This window comes from Dryobates pubescens, chromosome Z, assembly GCF_014839835.1.
Source record: "Dryobates pubescens isolate bDryPub1 chromosome Z, bDryPub1.pri, whole genome shotgun sequence".
In the NCBI taxonomy this organism is placed as follows: Eukaryota; Metazoa; Chordata; class Aves; order Piciformes; family Picidae; genus Dryobates; species Dryobates pubescens.
Genome location: NC_071657.1, coordinates 133262124 through 133281360, shown reverse-complemented (window position 1 = coordinate 133281360; position 19237 = coordinate 133262124). Strand labels below are relative to the sequence as shown.

The 19237-nt window shown below is 46.9% G+C and overlaps 1 protein-coding gene across 1 annotated transcript in view; it reads right to left on the bottom strand.

Annotated features, from left to right (window-relative positions):
- ANO2 (anoctamin 2) overlaps positions 1 to 19237 on the bottom strand; it is a 169858-nt gene that overhangs the window by 149349 nt on the left and 1272 nt on the right. Inside the window, exons 2-3 of the mRNA XM_054177870.1 lie at positions 12136 to 12279; positions 7335 to 7712 (exon numbers count right to left, since the gene is read on the bottom strand). Coding sequence (XP_054033845.1) covers positions 7335 to 7712; positions 12136 to 12279 — 522 coding nt within the window. The remainder of the gene's footprint in view (positions 1 to 7334; positions 7713 to 12135; positions 12280 to 19237) is intronic.

Here is a 19237-nt window from a genome sequence, read left to right as displayed (position 1 = left end):
TTCTCCCAGGCAACCAGCACCAGAACAAGGGGACACAGTCTCAAGCTGTGCCAGGGGAGGTTTAGACTCGAAGTGAGGAAAAAGTTCTTCACTGCGCGAGTCATTCGTCATTGGAATGTGCTGCCCAGGGAGGTGGTGGAGTTGCCATCCCTGGAGGTGTTCAAGGGGAGATTGGATGTGGCACTTGGAGCCATGGTCTAGTCGTGAGGTCTGTTGGAACAGGTCGGACTTGATGATCCTTGGGGTCTCTTCCAACCTTAGTTATACTGTGATATACTGTGATACTGAAAGGTTGTGGAGTCTCCTCTGGAGACATTCCAAAGCCACCTGGTTTTGCTTCTGTGTGACCTGCTCTAGGTGATCCTGCTCTGGCAGTGAGGTTTGGACTGGGTGGTCTTTTGAGGTCCCTTCTAAGCCCTAACATTCTGTGATTCTGTGAAAACAGAGACATATTTTCCTCTTCAATAGTTAATCAGCTTGCCAGCATTTTCAACACGCTCCCTTGCCCTGCCTTCACTCTTCAACTTGAATTTTAGAAGAGCTGTGTATTACATTTCACCCCCACAGAAGTGACACACAGGAACAGAGCATGTTTTAGCTAATTAGTGCTTCTGTAACCAGAGTTGGTGAAAAATAGCCATCAAATATTCATAGAATTGGTACACTCACAGGCCCCCAAAGCAGCAGTGCCTTGTTCTGCTGAGTGCTGGCCTAAGAGAGAGCAAAATACAAACTCCAAACACCTAGAGGATATAAGACCTCAGTCTGCTTCCTATACTACATTACTCTGCATGGATTTTGGATTTGGGAGGTGTTCATTAACAGGAAAAAAATGTCTTAGGCTCCTAATAAGTTTTCCTGTCCTTTTAAAATTGATATTAGCCACTATTACCACTATAGCCACTAGAACACATCCAAGTGCCGGGTTCTACACATTGGCCACAACAACCCCATGCAGTGCTACAGGCTGGGGTCAGGATAGATGGAGAGCAGCCAGGCAGAAAGTGACCTAGGGGTGCTGGTTGACAGTAGGCTGAACATGAGCCAGCAGTTTGCTCAGGGGGCCAAGAAGGCCAATGGTATCCTGGCCTGCATGAGGACTAGTGTGGCCAGCAGGAGCAGGGAGGTCATTGTGCCCCTGTACACTGCACTGGTTAGGCCACACCTAAACCATGGGCCCCTCAGTATAGGAAAGATATTGGCTTGCTGGAAGGTGTCCAGAGAAGGGCAACAAAGCTGGGGAGGAGTTTGGAGTACAGCCCTATGAGGAGAGGCTGAGGGAGCTGGGGTTGATTAGCCTGGAGAAGAGGAGGCTCAGGGGAGACCTTCTTGCTGTCTTCAACTACCTTAAGGGAGGTTGTAGACAGGTGGGGGTTGGTCTCTTCTCCCAGGCAACCAGCAGCAGAACAAGAGGACACAGTCTCAAGCTGTGCCAGGGGAGGTTTAGGCTGGATGTGAGGAAGAAGTTCTTCCCAGAAAGAGAGATTGGCCATTGGAATGTGCTGCCCAGGGAGGTGGTGGAGTCACCATCAGTGGAGGTGTTTAGGAAGAGACTGGATGGGGTGCTTGGTGCCATGGTTTAGTTGATTAGCTGGTGTTGGGTGATAGGTTGGACTTGATGATCTCAAAGGTCTTTTCCAAGCTGGTTAATTCTATTCTATTCTATGCTATGCTATGCTATGCTATGCTATGCTTGCTATGCTATTCTATTCTAGTCCAGTCCAGTCTATCCTATCCTATCCTATCCTATCCTATCCTATCCTATCCTACCCTATCCTATGCTATCTACAGTGTTGTTATTCACAGTACTGCACAAGCTGGGACACAGAGGAGCTTCAGGGTTTCCTCGCCTCTAAGTGTAATGCAGACATCCTTAAAAGTGAACAAGGCATCCATAAAACTCTGCCAGCTCTCCAATTCATGCTAGATGGGCTTCCTGAAGGGTAATTTCCATTTGGTTTTAAATTTGTCATCCTCTTTCTCTTAAGAGATGTTTTCATCTCCTAGTCACTGCTTAGCAAAGTCCATTTCATTTCCAACGTGCTCAGAAACGATCCTCCCCTGTCAGAATGCCAAGGTGCATCTCCAGTGTCTTCTTATTCTATTACTGTTATGCTTTGCCATACAAAACATTAATTGAATACAGCACACGTTGCAATTGCAGACATTAAAGCAGCAGCAGAACTCAGATTCAAGTGAACTGCTGGTGCCTCACTCCAGGTGAAACAACAGGAGCAACGAAACAGAAATCAACCCCGAGAACTGCCTGCAGTGCCAGTGCTGTTTATTGTCCTTCCTGAGAATCCAGGTGGAATATTGATGGTTGGACTCGATGGCCCTAGTGATCTTTTCCAACCTTAATCATTTTGTCATAGCTGAGAGTACTCCCAAGGTGACCCTGTCTCATGAAATTCTCTGTGTATCTGATGCTCTCTTCCTCTCTATGGCTCCTGCTTCCAGTAAAAGCTGATGTTGTTTCAGGAAAGGGGTTATGTTCAGGACACTCTGTTGCTCTTAAATGAGTATTTGTTTTTCAGATCTCAGTATCACAGAATGTTAGGGGTTGGAAAAGACCCCAAAAGAGCATCCAGTTTAACCTCCCCAGCCAAAGCAGGATCACACAGGAATGAATCCAGGTGGGTTTGGAATGTCTCAAGAAGGAGACTCCACAACCTCTCTGGGCAGCCTGCTCCAGGGCTCTGGCACCCTCACAGGGAAAAAGTTTTCCCTTCTGTTCCTGTGAGACCTCTTCTGCTCCAGCTTGCACCCATTGCCCTTTGTTCTGTCACTGGACATCCCTGAGCAGAGCCTGGCTCTACCCTGCACATCTTTATCAACAGGAATGAGGTCACCCCTCAGGCTCCTCTGCTCCAAGCTAAAGAGCCCCAGCTCCCCCAGCAGGGAGATGTTCCACTGCCTTTAGCAGCTTTGTGGCTCTGCCCTGGACTCTTCCAAGCAGTTCCCTGAAGTCCTTCTTGACCTGAGGAGCCCAGAACTGGACACAATATTCCAGAAACCAAGGCATACTATAATTCAAGGATCCAAAAGCAGAACCTCCTACAGGAGCTGCAGCACAGAGGACTGTTTTGAATTACCTTCACAGCCAGCCCTCAGACTCATCTTAGGACCTGGTCCAAAACATATGGAAAGAGTGAGATGTGTCTTTAAAAATATATCTGAGCTTCCAATACCAATGCATGAAAAAGATCCCCTTGTACTAACATTGAAACAACCCCACCAAAAGAAACCCAAACATGAATGCTCAGCATAAGCCACTAGAAATCAATAATAGTCCACTGTGTTACACCCAAAAAATCCAGCATGCTGTGACTGAAGTTAAGAGTTTAATGAACCTTGGACATATTTTTTCCAGGACTACAATCAGAAGTTATGCTCAGATCAGCTCAACATACAATTTGAATCAACATATCAGGCCAGATGTACCCTTCACATGCCTGCTCAGCATCTTCTATGAATCAGAGAATCAGAGAATCACCAAGGTTGGAAGAGACCTCAAAGATCATCAAGTCCAGCCTGTCACCACAGACCTCATGACTAAACCATGGCACCAAGTGCCACATCCAATCCCCTCTTGAACACCTCCAGGGACCGTGACTCCACCACCTCCCTGGGCAGCACATGCCAATGGCTAACAACTCTCTCTGGGAAGAACTTTCTCCTCACCTTGAGCCTAAACTTACCCTGGCACAGCTTGAGGCTGTGTCCTCTTGTTCTGGTGCTGGTTGCCTGGGAGAAGAGACCAACCCCCACCTGGCTACAACCTCCCTTCAGGTAGTTGGAGGCAGCAATAAGGTCTCCCCTGAACCTCCTCTTCTCCAGGCTGAACAATCCCAGCTCCCTCAACCTCTCCTCACAGGGCTGTGCTCAAGGCCTCTCCCCAGCCTCGTTGCCCTTCTCTGGACATGCTCAAGTGTCTCAATGTCCTTCTTAAACTGAGGGGCCCGGAACTGGACACAGGACTCAAGGTGTGTCCTAACCAGTGCCGAGTAGAGGGGCACAATGACCTCCCTGCTCCTGCTGGCTGCACTAGTCTTGAATGGTTTAGGTTGGAAGGGACCTCAAAGATCATCTGCTCAAATCTCCCTACCATGGGCAGGGACATCTCTCAACTTGATTCAGCTGCTCAAGGCCTCATCCAACCTGGTCTTGAACACCCCTAGGGACAAGGCATCCACAGCCTCCCTGGGCAGCCTATTCCAGAGCCTCACCACCCTTGTGCTCAAGAACTTCTTCCTAAGCTGCAGTCTAACCCTGCTCTCCCTCAGCTTCAAAGCATTCCCCTTCGCCCTAGTTCTAGACACCCTGATGAAAAGTCCCTCTGCAGCCTTCCTGTAGAGGAAGAGTAATGCATTGTCTTAGCTTCTCAGGAGATGCTGAAGTGAGAAAAAGAAACGGAAGCAAATCCACATGTCTTGGGCAGGGAAGAAAAAGATTAGTGCACAGTCCTAGCTTCTCGGGAGATGCTGGAGGGAGAAGAGTAGCAATGAGATTGCTTTTACTTTTGGTAATTTTAAAAGCAAATTCATTAGGACTCTGCAGCTAATTTGCAAACCCTCTCTTCCTTTTCTGAAGGAGACCTGTGACAGAAATTCTTTGCTTGCTCAGCTCTCTGTGACATCATTCATTGCTCTGTATTATTTAAGAAGGTGTGTCGTCATTTGGAAAGGCTCTGAAGCAGAGTTTGAATCCAGGTGGACTTCGGGTAAGCCATGAGGCAAATAATTAAATCCAAACCTCCTGACAGACATCTCATGTTCTGATGAAACTCAGAACTGAAAGAAGCCTCCAAAAGACCAGCTGTTCTCAGGGGGGGGTTGATGCAATTTGGTCATAAAAGTCATAGCACTAAGACAGTCATGTGTCAGCAGCTTTGAACCTTAACCCCGAAGCTTAGCACAAAAGACTCAAGATCTGAGATCACTTTTCTTTCCCCCACCCCTGTTCACTGCAAGGGTGGCTCAGCCAGACTGTGCAGTGAAATACAGCCCACAGCCACCTGCAACTCAGCAAACTGAGCAGGGAAAATGTTAAGAGTCAAAGGGCTTTCTATTTCTCTCTGCTCCTGCCAGCAACTGAACGTGTGCATGCTATACCAAGTCAGCTACACTCAAATCTTCAGCTGCAACCTGTGATTTGGTCCATGTTCTGGAAGTGTTGACTGGCTGCACTGAAAGCAATATGAGCTGTAAGTTCTCAACACCTCTGAAAAGAAGCCCTGAGTTTCTCAAATGTGGTGTCAAAACCAACAGAGCACCCAAAACTAGAACCCAGCAGGCACTTCCCTTCAACAGATATAAACAGCCACGGCTTTCAAAGGGGTCCAGAGGGATAGCACAGCGCTCAGTGACTCAAGCTGGGACTTGGATGACCTGTGCTCAACTGACCTGCTGGCTGCAGTCAAACAAGCTAACCACAGTTCCTGGCTGATACCATCACAACACTATCCAGCATCATGCACATGGGATGGGAATAAAGACATTAAAGGCTAGGAGGCCCTCCTGTTGCACCATAGAAGCTGTCCCTTTGATGGAATCATAGAGTGGTCTGGGTTGGAAGGGACCTCGAAAGGTCATTAAGTCCAAGCCCCTAAATGGATGGATGGAATGAAAAAAATGACATGAAACTTAGGTGTGGCTGGGAAGAAAGCAAAGAGTCATGCTCCAAGTCACAGAGTTATTCTGAGCAAGTAGGAGATGTCTTAGCAGGGCTTTGTGTTTCAGCTAAGTGCTTGACAGAACCTTCCTTCATTTTGACAGTCTTAAAATGTTAACACTTTAGAATCATAGAATCATAGAATCAATAAGGCTGGAAAAGACCTCAGAGATCATCAGGTCCAACCTATTACATAATACCTAACACTTCATGACAGCTAAACCTTCAAGAATGTCTTCAAGTGCCACATTCAATCCCTTTTTGAACACCTCCAGGGATGATGACTCCACCACCTCCCTAGGTAGCACATTCCAATGGCCAACAACTCTCACTGGGAAGAACTTTCTCCTCAACTTCAGCCTAAACTTCCCCTGGCACAGCTTGAGACTGTGTCCTCTTGTTCTGGTGGTGCTGGTTGCCTGGGAGAAGAGGCCAACCCCCACCTGGCTACAACCTCCTTTCAGGGAGTTGTAGAGAGCAAGAAGGTCTCCCCTGAGCCTCCTCTTCTCCAGGCTAAGCAACCCCAGCTCCCTCAGCCTCTCCTCACAGGGCTGTGCTCAAGGCCTCTCCCCAGCCTTGTTTCCCTTCTCTGGACATGTTCAAAAGTCTCAATGTCCTTCTTAAACTGAGGAGCCCAGAACTGGACACAGGACTCAAGCTGTGGCCCAACCAGTGTTGAGTCCAGGGGCACAATGATCTCCCTGCTCCTGCTGGCCACACTAGTCGTCATGCAGGCCAGGATACCATTGGCCTTCTTGGCCCCCTGAGCAAACTGCTGTCATGTTCAGCCTACCATCAACCAGCATCCCCAGGTCCCTTTCTGCCTGGCTGTTCTCCAGCCACTCTGACCCCAGCCTGTAGCACTGCATGGGGTTGTTGTGGCCAAAGTGCAGCACCCAGCACTTGGACTTGTTAAATGTCATCATGTTGGACTCTGCCCATCTGTCCAGTCTGTCAAAGTCCCTCTGGAGAGCCCTTCTACCCTCCAGCAGACCAACACCCGCCCCCAACTTGGTGTCATCTGCAAATTTACTGATGGTGGACTCAATCCTCTCTTCCAGATCACCAGTAAAGACATTACATAGGATTGTTGGTGTCATTAGAACAGGCTGTTCACTGCATACCATAAGAACATGTAAAGAAAGAAATATGTTTTCTACTTAAGAGTGACATTTCTACTGAGTAGTGCATTAAACAGCAATAACATCCACACATTTCCCAGGCAGTAAGAACCAAGTTACACCACAGGCAAGGAGAGAGGGCAGCCATGCTCTGGGTACCTGGTGACCACCAATGGATACAAACTACAGCACAGGAGGTTCCACCTCAACATGAGGAGGAACTTCTTCACTGTGAGGGTCACAGAACACTGGAACAGGCTGTCCTGAGAGGTTGTGGAGTCTCCTTCTCTGGAGACTTTCAGGACCCCTCTGGATGTGTTCCTGTGTGACCTGTGCTGGATTCTATGGTCCTGCTCTGGCAGGGGGGTTGGATTTGATGTTCTTCAGAGGCCCCTTCCAACTCCTAACACATCCTATGATCCAGTGACCAGGCTGTCTCCCCAGCAGAGCCCAGCCATGATTATGTCCCCCCCACAGCCACCTCCAACCCCAAAGTGACCATTGCCTGTCAGGGCACCCGACGCTGTCTGCGACTCTTACCTCAGGGTCCTTCTCTATCTCCAGCCCTGCTTCCACCAGGTTGCGCTCATATTCCTCCCGCTGCAGCTGCTTCTCCTCTTCCAGGGCATCCAGGGGGCTGAGCTCAACCACCTGCACCCCAGGCAGCCCCGGTGGCTCTTGTGGGTGCAGCTCAGCGCTGCCCTTGGCCGTCCCTCCATTGGAAACCAGGCTCAGGGAGGCAGCTCTGCGCATGGGCTCCGGCGAGCCCGGGGCGGGCAGGTGTCGAGCCAGGCGCTTGCGGTAGTGGTAGGCTAAGACATAGTCCACCTTCCTCTTGCTGTCCCTGAAGTGCATGCCACTGGAGGACCCTTTGGCCACAGCCCCATCTCGTGTCCCATCCAGGTAATTGTTTATAATCTGGGAGAGAAACATACAACAGTCACAGACAAGAAAGACCTGGGTCTGTAACCCAGGCTCCAGGAGAGGAGAAAGTTCTTCACAGAGAGAGTTGTTAGCCATTGGAATGTGCTGCCCGGGGAGGTGGTGGAGTCACCATCCCTGGAGGTGTTCAAGAGGGGATTGGATGTGGCACTTGGTGCCATGGTTTAACTTGTCATGAGGTGTTGGGTGACAGATTGGACTTGATGATCTTTGAGGTCTTTTCCAACCTTATTGATTCTATGTAGTACTCACAGGCAACCCATGCAAACCTCCTGAATCCATCTCTGCCACAGCAAAGTCCCTTGCAGCTTCTAGTCTGCTCAGTTGCTAGTTAGATGAATTTTCATGTGGTATTCACAGGCAACCCATGCAAACCTCCTGGATCCATCTCTGCCACAGCAAAGTCCCTTGCAGCTTCTAGGCTGCTCACAGAATCACACAGAATCACAGAATCACCTAGGTTGGAAGAGACATCAAAGATCATCAAGTCCAACCTGTCACCACAGACCTCGTGACTAAACCATGGCACCAAGTGCTACGTCCAATCCCCTCTTGAACACCTCCAGGGATGAATTTTCATGAGGTACTCACAGGCAACCCATGCAAACCTCCTGGATCCATCTCTGCCACAGCAAAGTCCCTTGCAGCTTCTAGTCTGCTCAGTTGCTAGTTAGATGAATTTTCATGTGGTACTCACAGGCAACCCATGCAAACCTCCTGGATCCATCTCTGCCACAGCAAAAGAAAGTCCCTTGCAGTCTCTAGTCTGCCTTCCAGAGAGTTTCACTCTGCACAGTGCAGGAGTAATGATGCTACCACCACCAGGTCACTGGCACAATGCAATGCATTAGCTGACTTCAGAGAAGCAGCACTCTAAGCATCCTCTCCTCCTTTGCTGGCACAAATGAGAAGCCCAAACAAAATGCAGGCATGAGAACAATGAGGTTAGAGGACATGAAGAGCCACTAAGAGGTTTCCCTATTTATCACTGTGCTTAGCCAGATGCCACATCCCAGCCACCTGAGACAGCACCATAGCAACATTTGGTGTTGCTGGAGTTACACAGAATAACACAATGAGGAGGTACAACAATGCCTCTCTCCCTTCCACTCTCTCTGTTGACTCTTCTCTTGGCAGCAAAGTGCCAGCTCCAATGTTATGGGTGTCTACTGCCCAGAGAAACAAACAAGCAAACCAAAATTCCCATAGCTTTCATATGGAATGGAATGGAATGGAATGGAATGGAGTGGAATGGAATGGAATGGAATGGAATGGAATGGAATGGAATGGAATGGAATGGAATGGAATGACATTTTCTGGCCCTAAATTTGCATTGCTCTCCTCACCATGTGATGTTCTGACTGTTTCTGTAGAGCAGTTCAAGTAATGTGGATAAAAGGAACTCTGGTTAGTTCATTAAGTGGAAGCAATCACATTATTTAGGGCTAAGTAAACAGAGTTCAGTGCTTTACTGAAGCAGAGGGAACAGAGCTGTTTCCTCCTCTGATCTACCACCTAGACAAGCCTGCCCACACACATACCATCAAGTACCTTCAGGTGAAACTTCCTTCTCTCTTACTACCAAGTTTTCTGCATCTCATGAATTTCAACAGAGCCTTTAAAAAGCACCTCTGCACACAGACTCCCCTCTAGAAGAGGAGGGGGGAGCACTGCTGGTGAACCCTTTCCAATAACTATCAGCTAGATGTGAACAGGTACAGGGTGAATCAAGCCACAAGGTGGTGGAAACCTTGTTATCCAGCTATCAGGCCAGCCAAAACACTCCCCCCACTGCAGCTCAGTGCCTCCCAGACACTTTCCGTGTCTCATCGAGTGCTTACACAAGCTCTCCTTAAGCAGACACAGGTCAAGCCCCCACACAGCCCTCCCAAAAGCATTCATCCAGACAGAGCCCAGTCCAGAGCCAGTGCTAACTCACTGCAGTGCCTGATGAAAAAGTACCTACTTAGAAACTGGGTACAAGTATTGCACCCAGACTTGTAGTGTCAAGGGAGGGTCTCTTCCCCCTCTACTCTGCCCTAGTGAGACCTCACCTGGAATGGTGTGTTCAGTTGTGGGTTCCCCAGTTCAAGAGAGACAGGGATCTACTTGAGAGTGTCCAACATGGATGATGAAGGAAGTGGAGCACTGCCCTATGATCAGGTTGCCCAGAGCCCTGTTGAACCTCACCTCCAGGGATGGGGCCTCAACCAGCTCTCTGGGCAACCTGTTCCAGTGTTGCACTACCTTCATGGCAAAGAACTTGCTCCTAACATCTGCTCTTCTCTAGTTTGAAGCCATTGTCCCTCATCCTGTCACCACAGGCCTTTGGACCAAAACAGTCTCTCACAGGATCCCTTCAGGTACTGGAAAGCTGCTACTAGATCTCCCTGGTGCCTCCTCTACTCCAGGCTGAACAATCCCAGCTCCCTCAGCCTATCCTTGTAGTAGAGATGCTCCAACCCCTTGATCATAGGAATAAACCTATGGGTCCTTTCCTGCACTAGAGGTAACAGCAACCTCCCTATTACTGCTCAGAAAGATTTTGTCTGATGATGCAGCAGCAGTCAAATGACCTACCAAAGGCTGTTCCATCACTTTCCTTGCACAGTCATTATCCCCACTACAGTGTGGATTTTCCTAGCACACAGGAGTATACCATGCTCTGCTCACACCATTTCATAGACTCATGGAATCATTGAATCATGGAATCATAGAACCATTGAATCATTGAATCATGGAATCACTGAATCATGGAACCATAGAATCATTGAATCACAGAATCATTGAATCACAGAATCATTGAATCACGGAATCATTGAATCATGGAATCATGGAATCATTGAATCATGGAACCATAGCATAATTGAATCACAGAATCATTGAATCATTGAATCACAGAATCATTGAATCATGGAATCATTGAATCATTGAATCATGGAACCATAGCATAATTGAATCACAGAATCATTGAATCATTGAATCACAGAATCATTGAATCATGGAATCATTGAATCATTGAATCATGGAACCATAGCATAATTGAATCACAGAATCATTGAATCATTGAATCACAGAATCATGGAATCATTGAATCATGGAATCATGGAATCATAGAATCATGGAATCATAGAATCATGGAATCATTGAATCATGGAATCATTAAATCATTAAATCATAGAATCATGGAATCAGAATCATTGAATCATAGCATCATAGAATCATAGAATCATAGAATCAATCACAGAATCATAGAATCATGGAATCATGGAATCATAGGATCATTGAATCATGGAATCATAGGATCATAGAATCATTGAATCATTGAATCTTTGAATCATTGAATCATTGAATCATTGAATCATAGAATCATGGAATCATTGAATCATAGAATCATTGGATCATAGAATCATTCAATCTTTGAATCATGGAATCAGAATCATTGAATCATAGCATCATAGAATCATAGAATCATAGAATCAATCACAGAATCATAGAATCATGGAATCATGGAATCATAGGATCATTGAATCATGGAATCATAGGATCATAGAATCATTGAATCTTTGAATCATTGAATCATTGAATCATTGAATCATTGAATCATAGAATCATGGAATCATTGAATCATAGAATCATTGGATCATAGAATCATTGAATCTTTGAATCATGGAATCAGAATCATTGAATCATAGAATCATAGAATCATATAATTGTAGAATCAATCATAGAATCATAGAATCATTGAATTATAGAATCATAGAATCATTGAATCATAGAATCATTGAGTCATTGAATCATGGAATCATAGGATCATAGAATCATTGACTCATTGAATCTTTGAATCATTGAATCATAGAATCATGGAATCATGGAATCATTGAATTATAGAATCATTGGATCATAGAATCATTGAATCTTTGAATCATGGAATCAGAATCATTGAATCATAGAATCATAGAATCATAAAATCGTAGAATCAATCATAGAATCATAGAATCATTGAATTATAGAATCATAGAATCATTGAATCATAGAATCATTGAATCATTGAATCATGGAATCATAGGATCATAGAATCATTGACTCATTGAATCTTTGAATCATAGAATCATGGAATCATTGAATCATGGAATCATTGAATTATAGAATCATTGGATCATAGAATCATTGAATCTTTGAATCATGGAATCAGAATCATTGAATCATAGAATCATAGAATCATAAAATCATAGAATCAATAATAGAATCATTGAATTATAGAATCAGAGAATCATTAAATCATTGAATCACTGGATCATAGATTCATTGAATCATAGAGTAATAGAATCATAGAATCAAGCGTCTTCTTATCTTAAAAACACTGGAGGTAAGTCAGTGAGCATAGAATCCTACTTACAGAGCTGCTGAAGGACTGCATACAGCTTGGAGCTTCCAAGGCTCCATTGATCCTGCCGCTGTGCGTGGAGGTGCGGTTTTGAGGAACGGTGAGGTATTTGCTGCTGTATGCTGAAAAAGGGTCCCTTGCTGGTCTTGCTGTCTTCTGGGAGGAGGTTAAGGGAAAGTCTGAGAATCAGAGAAAAGTATTGTTATATATAAAGCAGGTTTTGTGTGTGTGGTTTCCTAAAGAAAGGGGAAAAAGAGCAGTTTATGAACACCATTCAACTTCAGGTCACAGGATCACAAGAGGTTAGGGATAGGAAGGGACCCAAGGAGATCATCGAGTTCAATCCCTCCTGCCGGAGCAGGACCAACTGTAGAATCCAGCTCAGGTCACAGAAGAATGCATCCAGACAGACCTTGAAAGTCTCCAGAGAAGGAGACTCCACAACCTCTCTGGGCAGCCTGTTCCAGTGCTTTGTGACCCTTACAGTAAAGTTCCCCCTTGTGTTGAGGTGGAACCTCCTGTGCTGCAGCTTACATCCATTGCTCCTTGTCCTATCACAGGGAGCAAGTGAGCAGAGCCTGTCCCCTCCCTCCTGACCCCCAGCCCTCAGATATTTGTAAACATTTATTAAATCCCCTCTAAGTCTTCTCTTTGTTCACAGACACCATTCAACTTCAGATGCTGCACTTCAGCAAACAGAGAGGGGTGCAGAGGCACAACAGGTATTGACCTGTGTGACCTGCTGAGGAAGGGGGACCAATGATACACCACCACACTTAACTCTGCACTACCCTGGGTGCTCAACAGCATTTGTACTCATGCACTTTCAGCCACAGGGATAGGAGCTGGAAAGTCTGTGCTTTGCAGCCAGTTAAGCATCACCCCCCAGGAGACAAGCAAGCCTTGTGTTGCCTCTCAGAAAGAGCACTGAAGGAGGTAGCTATAGGCAGAGAAGCCTTTCAGTTGTGAAGTGATCCTCATCTCTAAACAACTCAAGGAAAGTCCAAGATGATGCAGTCTTATTAGGAAGGAAGAAATTCTTCCCAGAAAGAGAGATTGGCCATTGGAGAGTGCTGCCCAGGGAGGTGGTGGAGTGAATGTCCCTGGAAGTATCTGAAAAGAGACTGGATGAGGCACTTGGTGCCATGGTTTAGTTGATCAGATGGTGTTGGGTGATAGGTTGGACCTGATGATCTTGAAGATCTTTTCCAACCTGGTTAATTCTGTATTCTGTTTTCTTCTTATAGATGGTGACAACAAATTCTGTCCCACACTTCTTTGTTTTTCCTTTCTTTGTAATGCTAAAATCTGGAAGCCATATTTTCCCCTTTTTTTCCTTTAATCCTTTCCTGACTCTTTTTTCCCCCCAAGAGTCTAAGGTAGGCATTGTGTCCCACTGCTGGTCTTCTATGCCCTTGACACAAGTTGAATCTGCTTCCTCCCATTTATGTGCTAAGAGAGGAGCTAGCAAAATGCTAGAGAAGGGAATGTGCAGACCTTGTCCCTACAGGTTATGATTATTCTGATGTTCCTATCAATAATAGATTAGTAGAGTAGAGCAACTCACCAGTCTCCCTTTTCTGATCTCTCAAGGAGACTCACACTTGGTTGACTTTAATGAAGCACATAATGATGCCACAAGGGAAACTCCAAGGAAAATAATTAGCAAGTGAAGGTTCCATTCCCAAAGGCTGCTCACAGTCTTTCTCCAAGTATACTCAGACTAAGCCTGGGATATCTGACAAGACCTTTGCACAGTCAATTAAAAGCCTATTTCTCATTCCAGTCCTTTTAACTTAGCCTAGGAAAAGAAATCTGGAGTCAAGTTGTAATAAAATTATTTCATTTCCATTCTGCTGCCCAACCTTCAGGAACTGTGTCCTGAACCTGAGGTGAACACTGGCAAGCAGGTGAGGTAGGAAGGGGCTTCCAGTTGTTTTGATGGCAATGTAATTTCCATAGTCCAATTTGGAAGACTCCTGTTCTTGTCCAGCACAGAGCCACAGAGGTGATGAAGGCAGTGGAACATCTCCCTGCTAAGGACAGGCTGAGGGAGCTGAGGATCTTTAGCTTGGAGCAGAGGAGCCTGAGGGGTGTCCTCATTCCTGTTGATAGAGATGTGCAGGGCAGTATCAGGAGGATGGAGCCAGGCTCTGCTCAGGGATGTCCAATGACAGAACAAGGGGTAATGGGGGAAAGCTGGAGCAGAGGAGGTTATACATGAACAGAAGGAAAAACCTTTTTCCCTGTGATGTTGCCAGAGCCCTGGAGCAGGCTGCCCAGAGAGGCTGTGGAGTCTCCTTGTCTGAAGACATTCAAAACCCACCTGGATGCATTCTCTAGGTGATCCAGCACTGGCAGGGGGGTTGGGCTGGGTGATCTTTTGAAGTGCCTTCCAACCCCTAACATTCTGTGATTCTACCAAAGGATTTTCACCTTCCAGAATAGAATAGGGTAGGGTAGGATATGGTAGGATAGGATAGGATAGGATAGGATAGGATAGGATAGGATAGGATAGGATAGGATAGGATAGGATAGGATAGGATAGGACAGAATTAACCAGCTTGGAAAAGACCTTTGAGATCATGGAGTCCAACCTATCACCCAACACCATCTTATCAACTAAACCATGGCACCAAGTGCCTCATCCAGTCTCTTCCTAAACACCTCCAGGGATGGTGCCTCCACCACCTCCCTGGGCAGCACGTTCCAATGGCCAATCTCTCTTTCTGGGAAGAACTTCCTAACATCCATCCTAAACCTCCCCTGGCACAGCTGTCCTCTTGTTCTGGTGCTGGTTTCCTGGGAGAAGAGACCTACCCCACCTGGCGACAACCTCCCTTCAGGTAGACAGCAATAAGTTCTCCTCTGAGCCTCCTCTTCTCCAGGCTAAGCAACCCCAATCAAACCAACTGAACCAAACCATTTTGTTGTGAGCAAGTTCATTGACATTTGACAGGGCTTGCCTCTGATAGTGCAGAGCCTCAGAGTCTTCAGCTTCAGATGCAGCCTGACCTCATTCTACCCTGTAAGCCTTTGGGACATCTGGCCTTACTTGTTCTCGTTCTGTAAACATTCTAGAGGTGTTAGTACCAGTAGAACTAAGCTCTCTGTGTGTACAAATACACATTTTCACACGTGCACAGCTTGGGCACACATGCCTCTCCCCTGAGAGTGGCAGTAGAGTGAATTTGGAATGCAATCTGGAAAGCAAATGTTCAGTAACTACACTTGTTATAGAAAAAGAGCCTGGGAGCCATCCCCTCCCAGCAAGCTGGGAAGCTCTAACTGGCTTCCAAGAACAAGGTACCTCCCAGAGAGGCATGGGTGACTTCTGCCAGCTGCCTGAAAGGAGGTTGTGGAGAGGTTGGTGCTCGTCTCTTCTCACAGGTAATTAGTGACAGAACAAGAGGGAATGGCCTCAAGCTACAACTGGGTATGTTTAGACTGGACTGTAGGAGAACTAATTCCCACAGCAAGAGTGGTCAGGCATTGGAATGTGCTGCCCAGGGAGGTGGTGGAGTCCCCAAGCCTGGATGTGTGTCAAGGTGGTTTGGATGTGGTGCTTGGGGCTGCGGTTTAGGGGTGACCCTTGTAGAGTAGGGTTCTGGGTTGGACTTGGTGATCCTGAGGGTCTGTTCCAGCCTGAATGTTTCTGTGATTCTGTGACTAGCTCTAACTCCAGTGCCAATTTGCAGCCAGTAATCACCTCCTTGCTCTCCTAGTCCTTCTGCACTCTCTTCCTTCAGCTTTTTGTAGTCTTAAGAGGTGGCCACAGGTGCACCAATTGACCTCAGCGTTTGAGGCTGCCAGTTCCTTGTCTAAAGTGCAGTGCTGAAGAAGCTGTACTTACTGCTGGAAGTAGAAGGACTGGGAGTGTCTGTGAAAGGACCATAATGCTCTTGAAATATGCATTAAGGGAGTCTACCTAATCAGGAGCTCTGTATGAAATCCTGAGTAGCAGGCAGTTCTATGAGTGGTGCAGATGGTCACATTATCACAGGCACAACTAATTGCAGAACACACTGCAAAGCATTTGCCCACCCAGGGCACTGGCACTGGCCAGTTCTCATTTATCACAGAATCACTGAGTGTTAGGGCTTGGACCTTGAAAGATCATCCAGTCCAACCCCCCTGCCAGAGCAGGATCACCTAGAGCAGGTCACACAGGAACACATCCAGGCAGGTTTTGAATATCTCCAGAGAGGGAGACCCTAAAACCCCCTGGGCAGCCTCTTCCAGTGTTCTGTCACCCTCACAGCAAAAGGGGTTTCCCTCATGTTTTCATGGAACTTTCTATGCCTCAGCCTCCACCCATTGCCCCTTGTCCTGTCATTGGGCATATCCCAGCAGAGCCTGGCTCCATCCTCCTGGCACTCACCCTTTACATCTCTATAACCATGAATGAGGTCACTTCTCAGTCTCCTCTTCTCCAAGCTAAAGAGCCCTCAGCTCCCTCAGTCTCTCCTCATAGGGAAGATGTTCTGCTCCCTTCATCATACTTATGGGCCTGTGCTGAACTCTTTCAAGCAGTTCCCTGAGGTCCATCTTGAACTGAGGGGCCCATAAATGGACACAATATTCCAGATGCAGCCTCACCAGAGCCTCTTCTTCCAGTTAAGTACCTGAAATGGGCTGCATTTCAGAAAGACACTACAGTCAGAAGTACAACTGTACTCACACTGAGTCCCCTCTAAAGCTGTTCCAGACACCTGCAAGTCAGCAGCATTGTTTGACCATTGTTTTGGCTTGCTCTTCCTTGCTATTCCTTCCACATCCCCAAGCAGGTATGAAAAAGAGCTACCTGCATTTGTTCTGTAGCTTGACTTAACCATAACTCCTTTACAGAATCACAGAAACATTCAGATTGGGAAGGCCCTCAGGATCACCAAGTCCAACTGATAATTCTACTCTTCAAGGTTCACCCCTGAACCATATCCCCAAACCCCACATTTAAAGGAGGTACACATAAATAACAAGATGTGCCATGGTTATAGATGGCTTCTGTAACCAGGGGTAAGGTCCTGCACCTCGGGCAGGGCAATCCTAGATATCAGTATAGGATGGGAGTATTGCTTCCAGCTCTGGAGCCCTCAACACAGGAAGGACATGGACCTGATGGAGCAGGGCAGAGGAGGGCCATGAAAATGATCAGGGGGCTGGAGCACCTCTGCTACAAGGACAGGCTGAGGGAGCTGGGGTTGTTCAGCCTGGAGAAGGGAAGGCTCCAAGGAGACCTAAGAGCAGCCTGCCAGTAGCTGAAGGGGGCTCCAAGGAGGCTGCAGAGGGACTGTTTGCAAAGGTCTGCAGTGACAGGACAAGGGGCAATGGTTTGAAATGAGAGAAGAGCAGCTTTAGATTGGATCTTAGGAACAAGTTCTTCAGCATGAGGGTGGTGGAACACTGCAACAGGTTGCCCAGGGAGGCAGCTGATCCCTGGAGATCTTCAAGGTCAGGCTCGAGAAGGCTCTGAGCAGCCTGCTCTGGTGGAGGATATCCCTGCTGACTTCAGGGGGTTGTACTGGATGACCTTTGGATGTCCCTTCCAACCCAAACCACTGTATGATGATTTTGTAGCGATGATTCTTTATGTCCCCACCACGATCACGACTTCCCAGTTGTGAGCCTGCACATCTAGAGCTCCCACTTCCAAGGCAGCCTGCACCACCTGGGCAAGGATGCAATTATCCTCATTGCACTGCAGCTTTCTTTTTTAAGCTGCCACCCCTTGCCTCTTCAAAGCACCACTCACCATTGAACACTTCCATTACAGTTTCAGACACAAGGGAATGCAGGTTGATAAAATAAGCCTTGGGCAAGCTTAAAGGACATGTGCCACCAAAGGGAATGTGCAAGAATAAATGTCTATGTAGGAAGCCTATTCTTTATTCAATATCCTTTGAAGGAAAAGCATTTAGATTAATGCAGTGAAAGGATTTAGATCAGTGCAGTGCTCCCAAACTCCTGATTTGAATAAAAGAAGCATAGAGCTTGAGCATTAAGCTCCAGAGAGCTGGTATTTCTTTCTTCAGGATGGTTCAACAACTGCTTAGATGTTTTGTCCCCCTACTACTTAATTCCTTCTACTAAAATCAGTCCCATAAGTAAACTCAGCATTAGGCAGTTCTTTCTGTTAGGAGTATCTCTTCCCTGATCAGATTCTGGAGGCTGGGAAGGAAAGGTTAAACAGTGTTAAGTGCAGCCAAGTGCAAAGGGACACAGAACTGAGATACTGATATTGAAGCACAGCCAGCAGGCTGGGGGAGGTGATTCTCCTCCTCTGCTCAGCTCTGGTGAGACTCCACCTGGAGTACTGTGTCCACTTCTGGAGCCTCTATTACAGGAAGGATCTGGAGGTGCTGAAATGTGTCCAGAGAAGGGCCAGGAGGATGAGCAGAGGGCTGGAGCTGCTCTCCTATGAGAACAGGCTGAAGGAATTGGAGTTGTTTAGTCTGGAGAAGAGAAGGCTCCAGGTAGACCTTATTGTGGCCTTCCAGTATCTGAAGGGGCTACAAGAAAGCTGGGGAGGGACTTTTTAGGCTGTCAGGGAGGGATAGGACTGGGGGGAATAGAACAAAACTAGACATGGGTAGATTCAGATTGGATGTTGGGAAGAAGTTCTTCCCCATGAAAGTGGTGAGACACTGGAGCAGGTTGCCCAGGGAGGTGGTGGAAGCCTCATCCCTGGAGGTTTTGAAGGCCAGGTTGGATGTGGCTCTAGGAAACCTGCTCTAGTGTGAGGCGTCCCTGCCCATGGCAGAGGGGTTGGAACTTGATGCTTCTTGAGGTCCCTTCCAACCCTAACAATTCTATACTTCTGTGATTCCTATCTCAGGAATTCTCCTTGCTGAGTGTTCTGGAGGCTCAGGATGTAGAGTTGCAAAGTGAATGTTGGAAGCAGGGTCCAGAGAGGCAGGTGCACCCAGGCTGTCAAAGGTATTAGCCAGGACTCCTTAAAGATGGTTTTGCCCTTGCCATCTGCAGTGTGAGAAGTGCTGTGTGAGCATCCAAACCACAGGTTGCAAGTCTGGATCCTGATGTAAACTTAGCTCTGGGGGAGCAGTTAGGAAGAGGACACCTGCAAAATCATGTTCTCTGCCTCTAGCTCCACTTC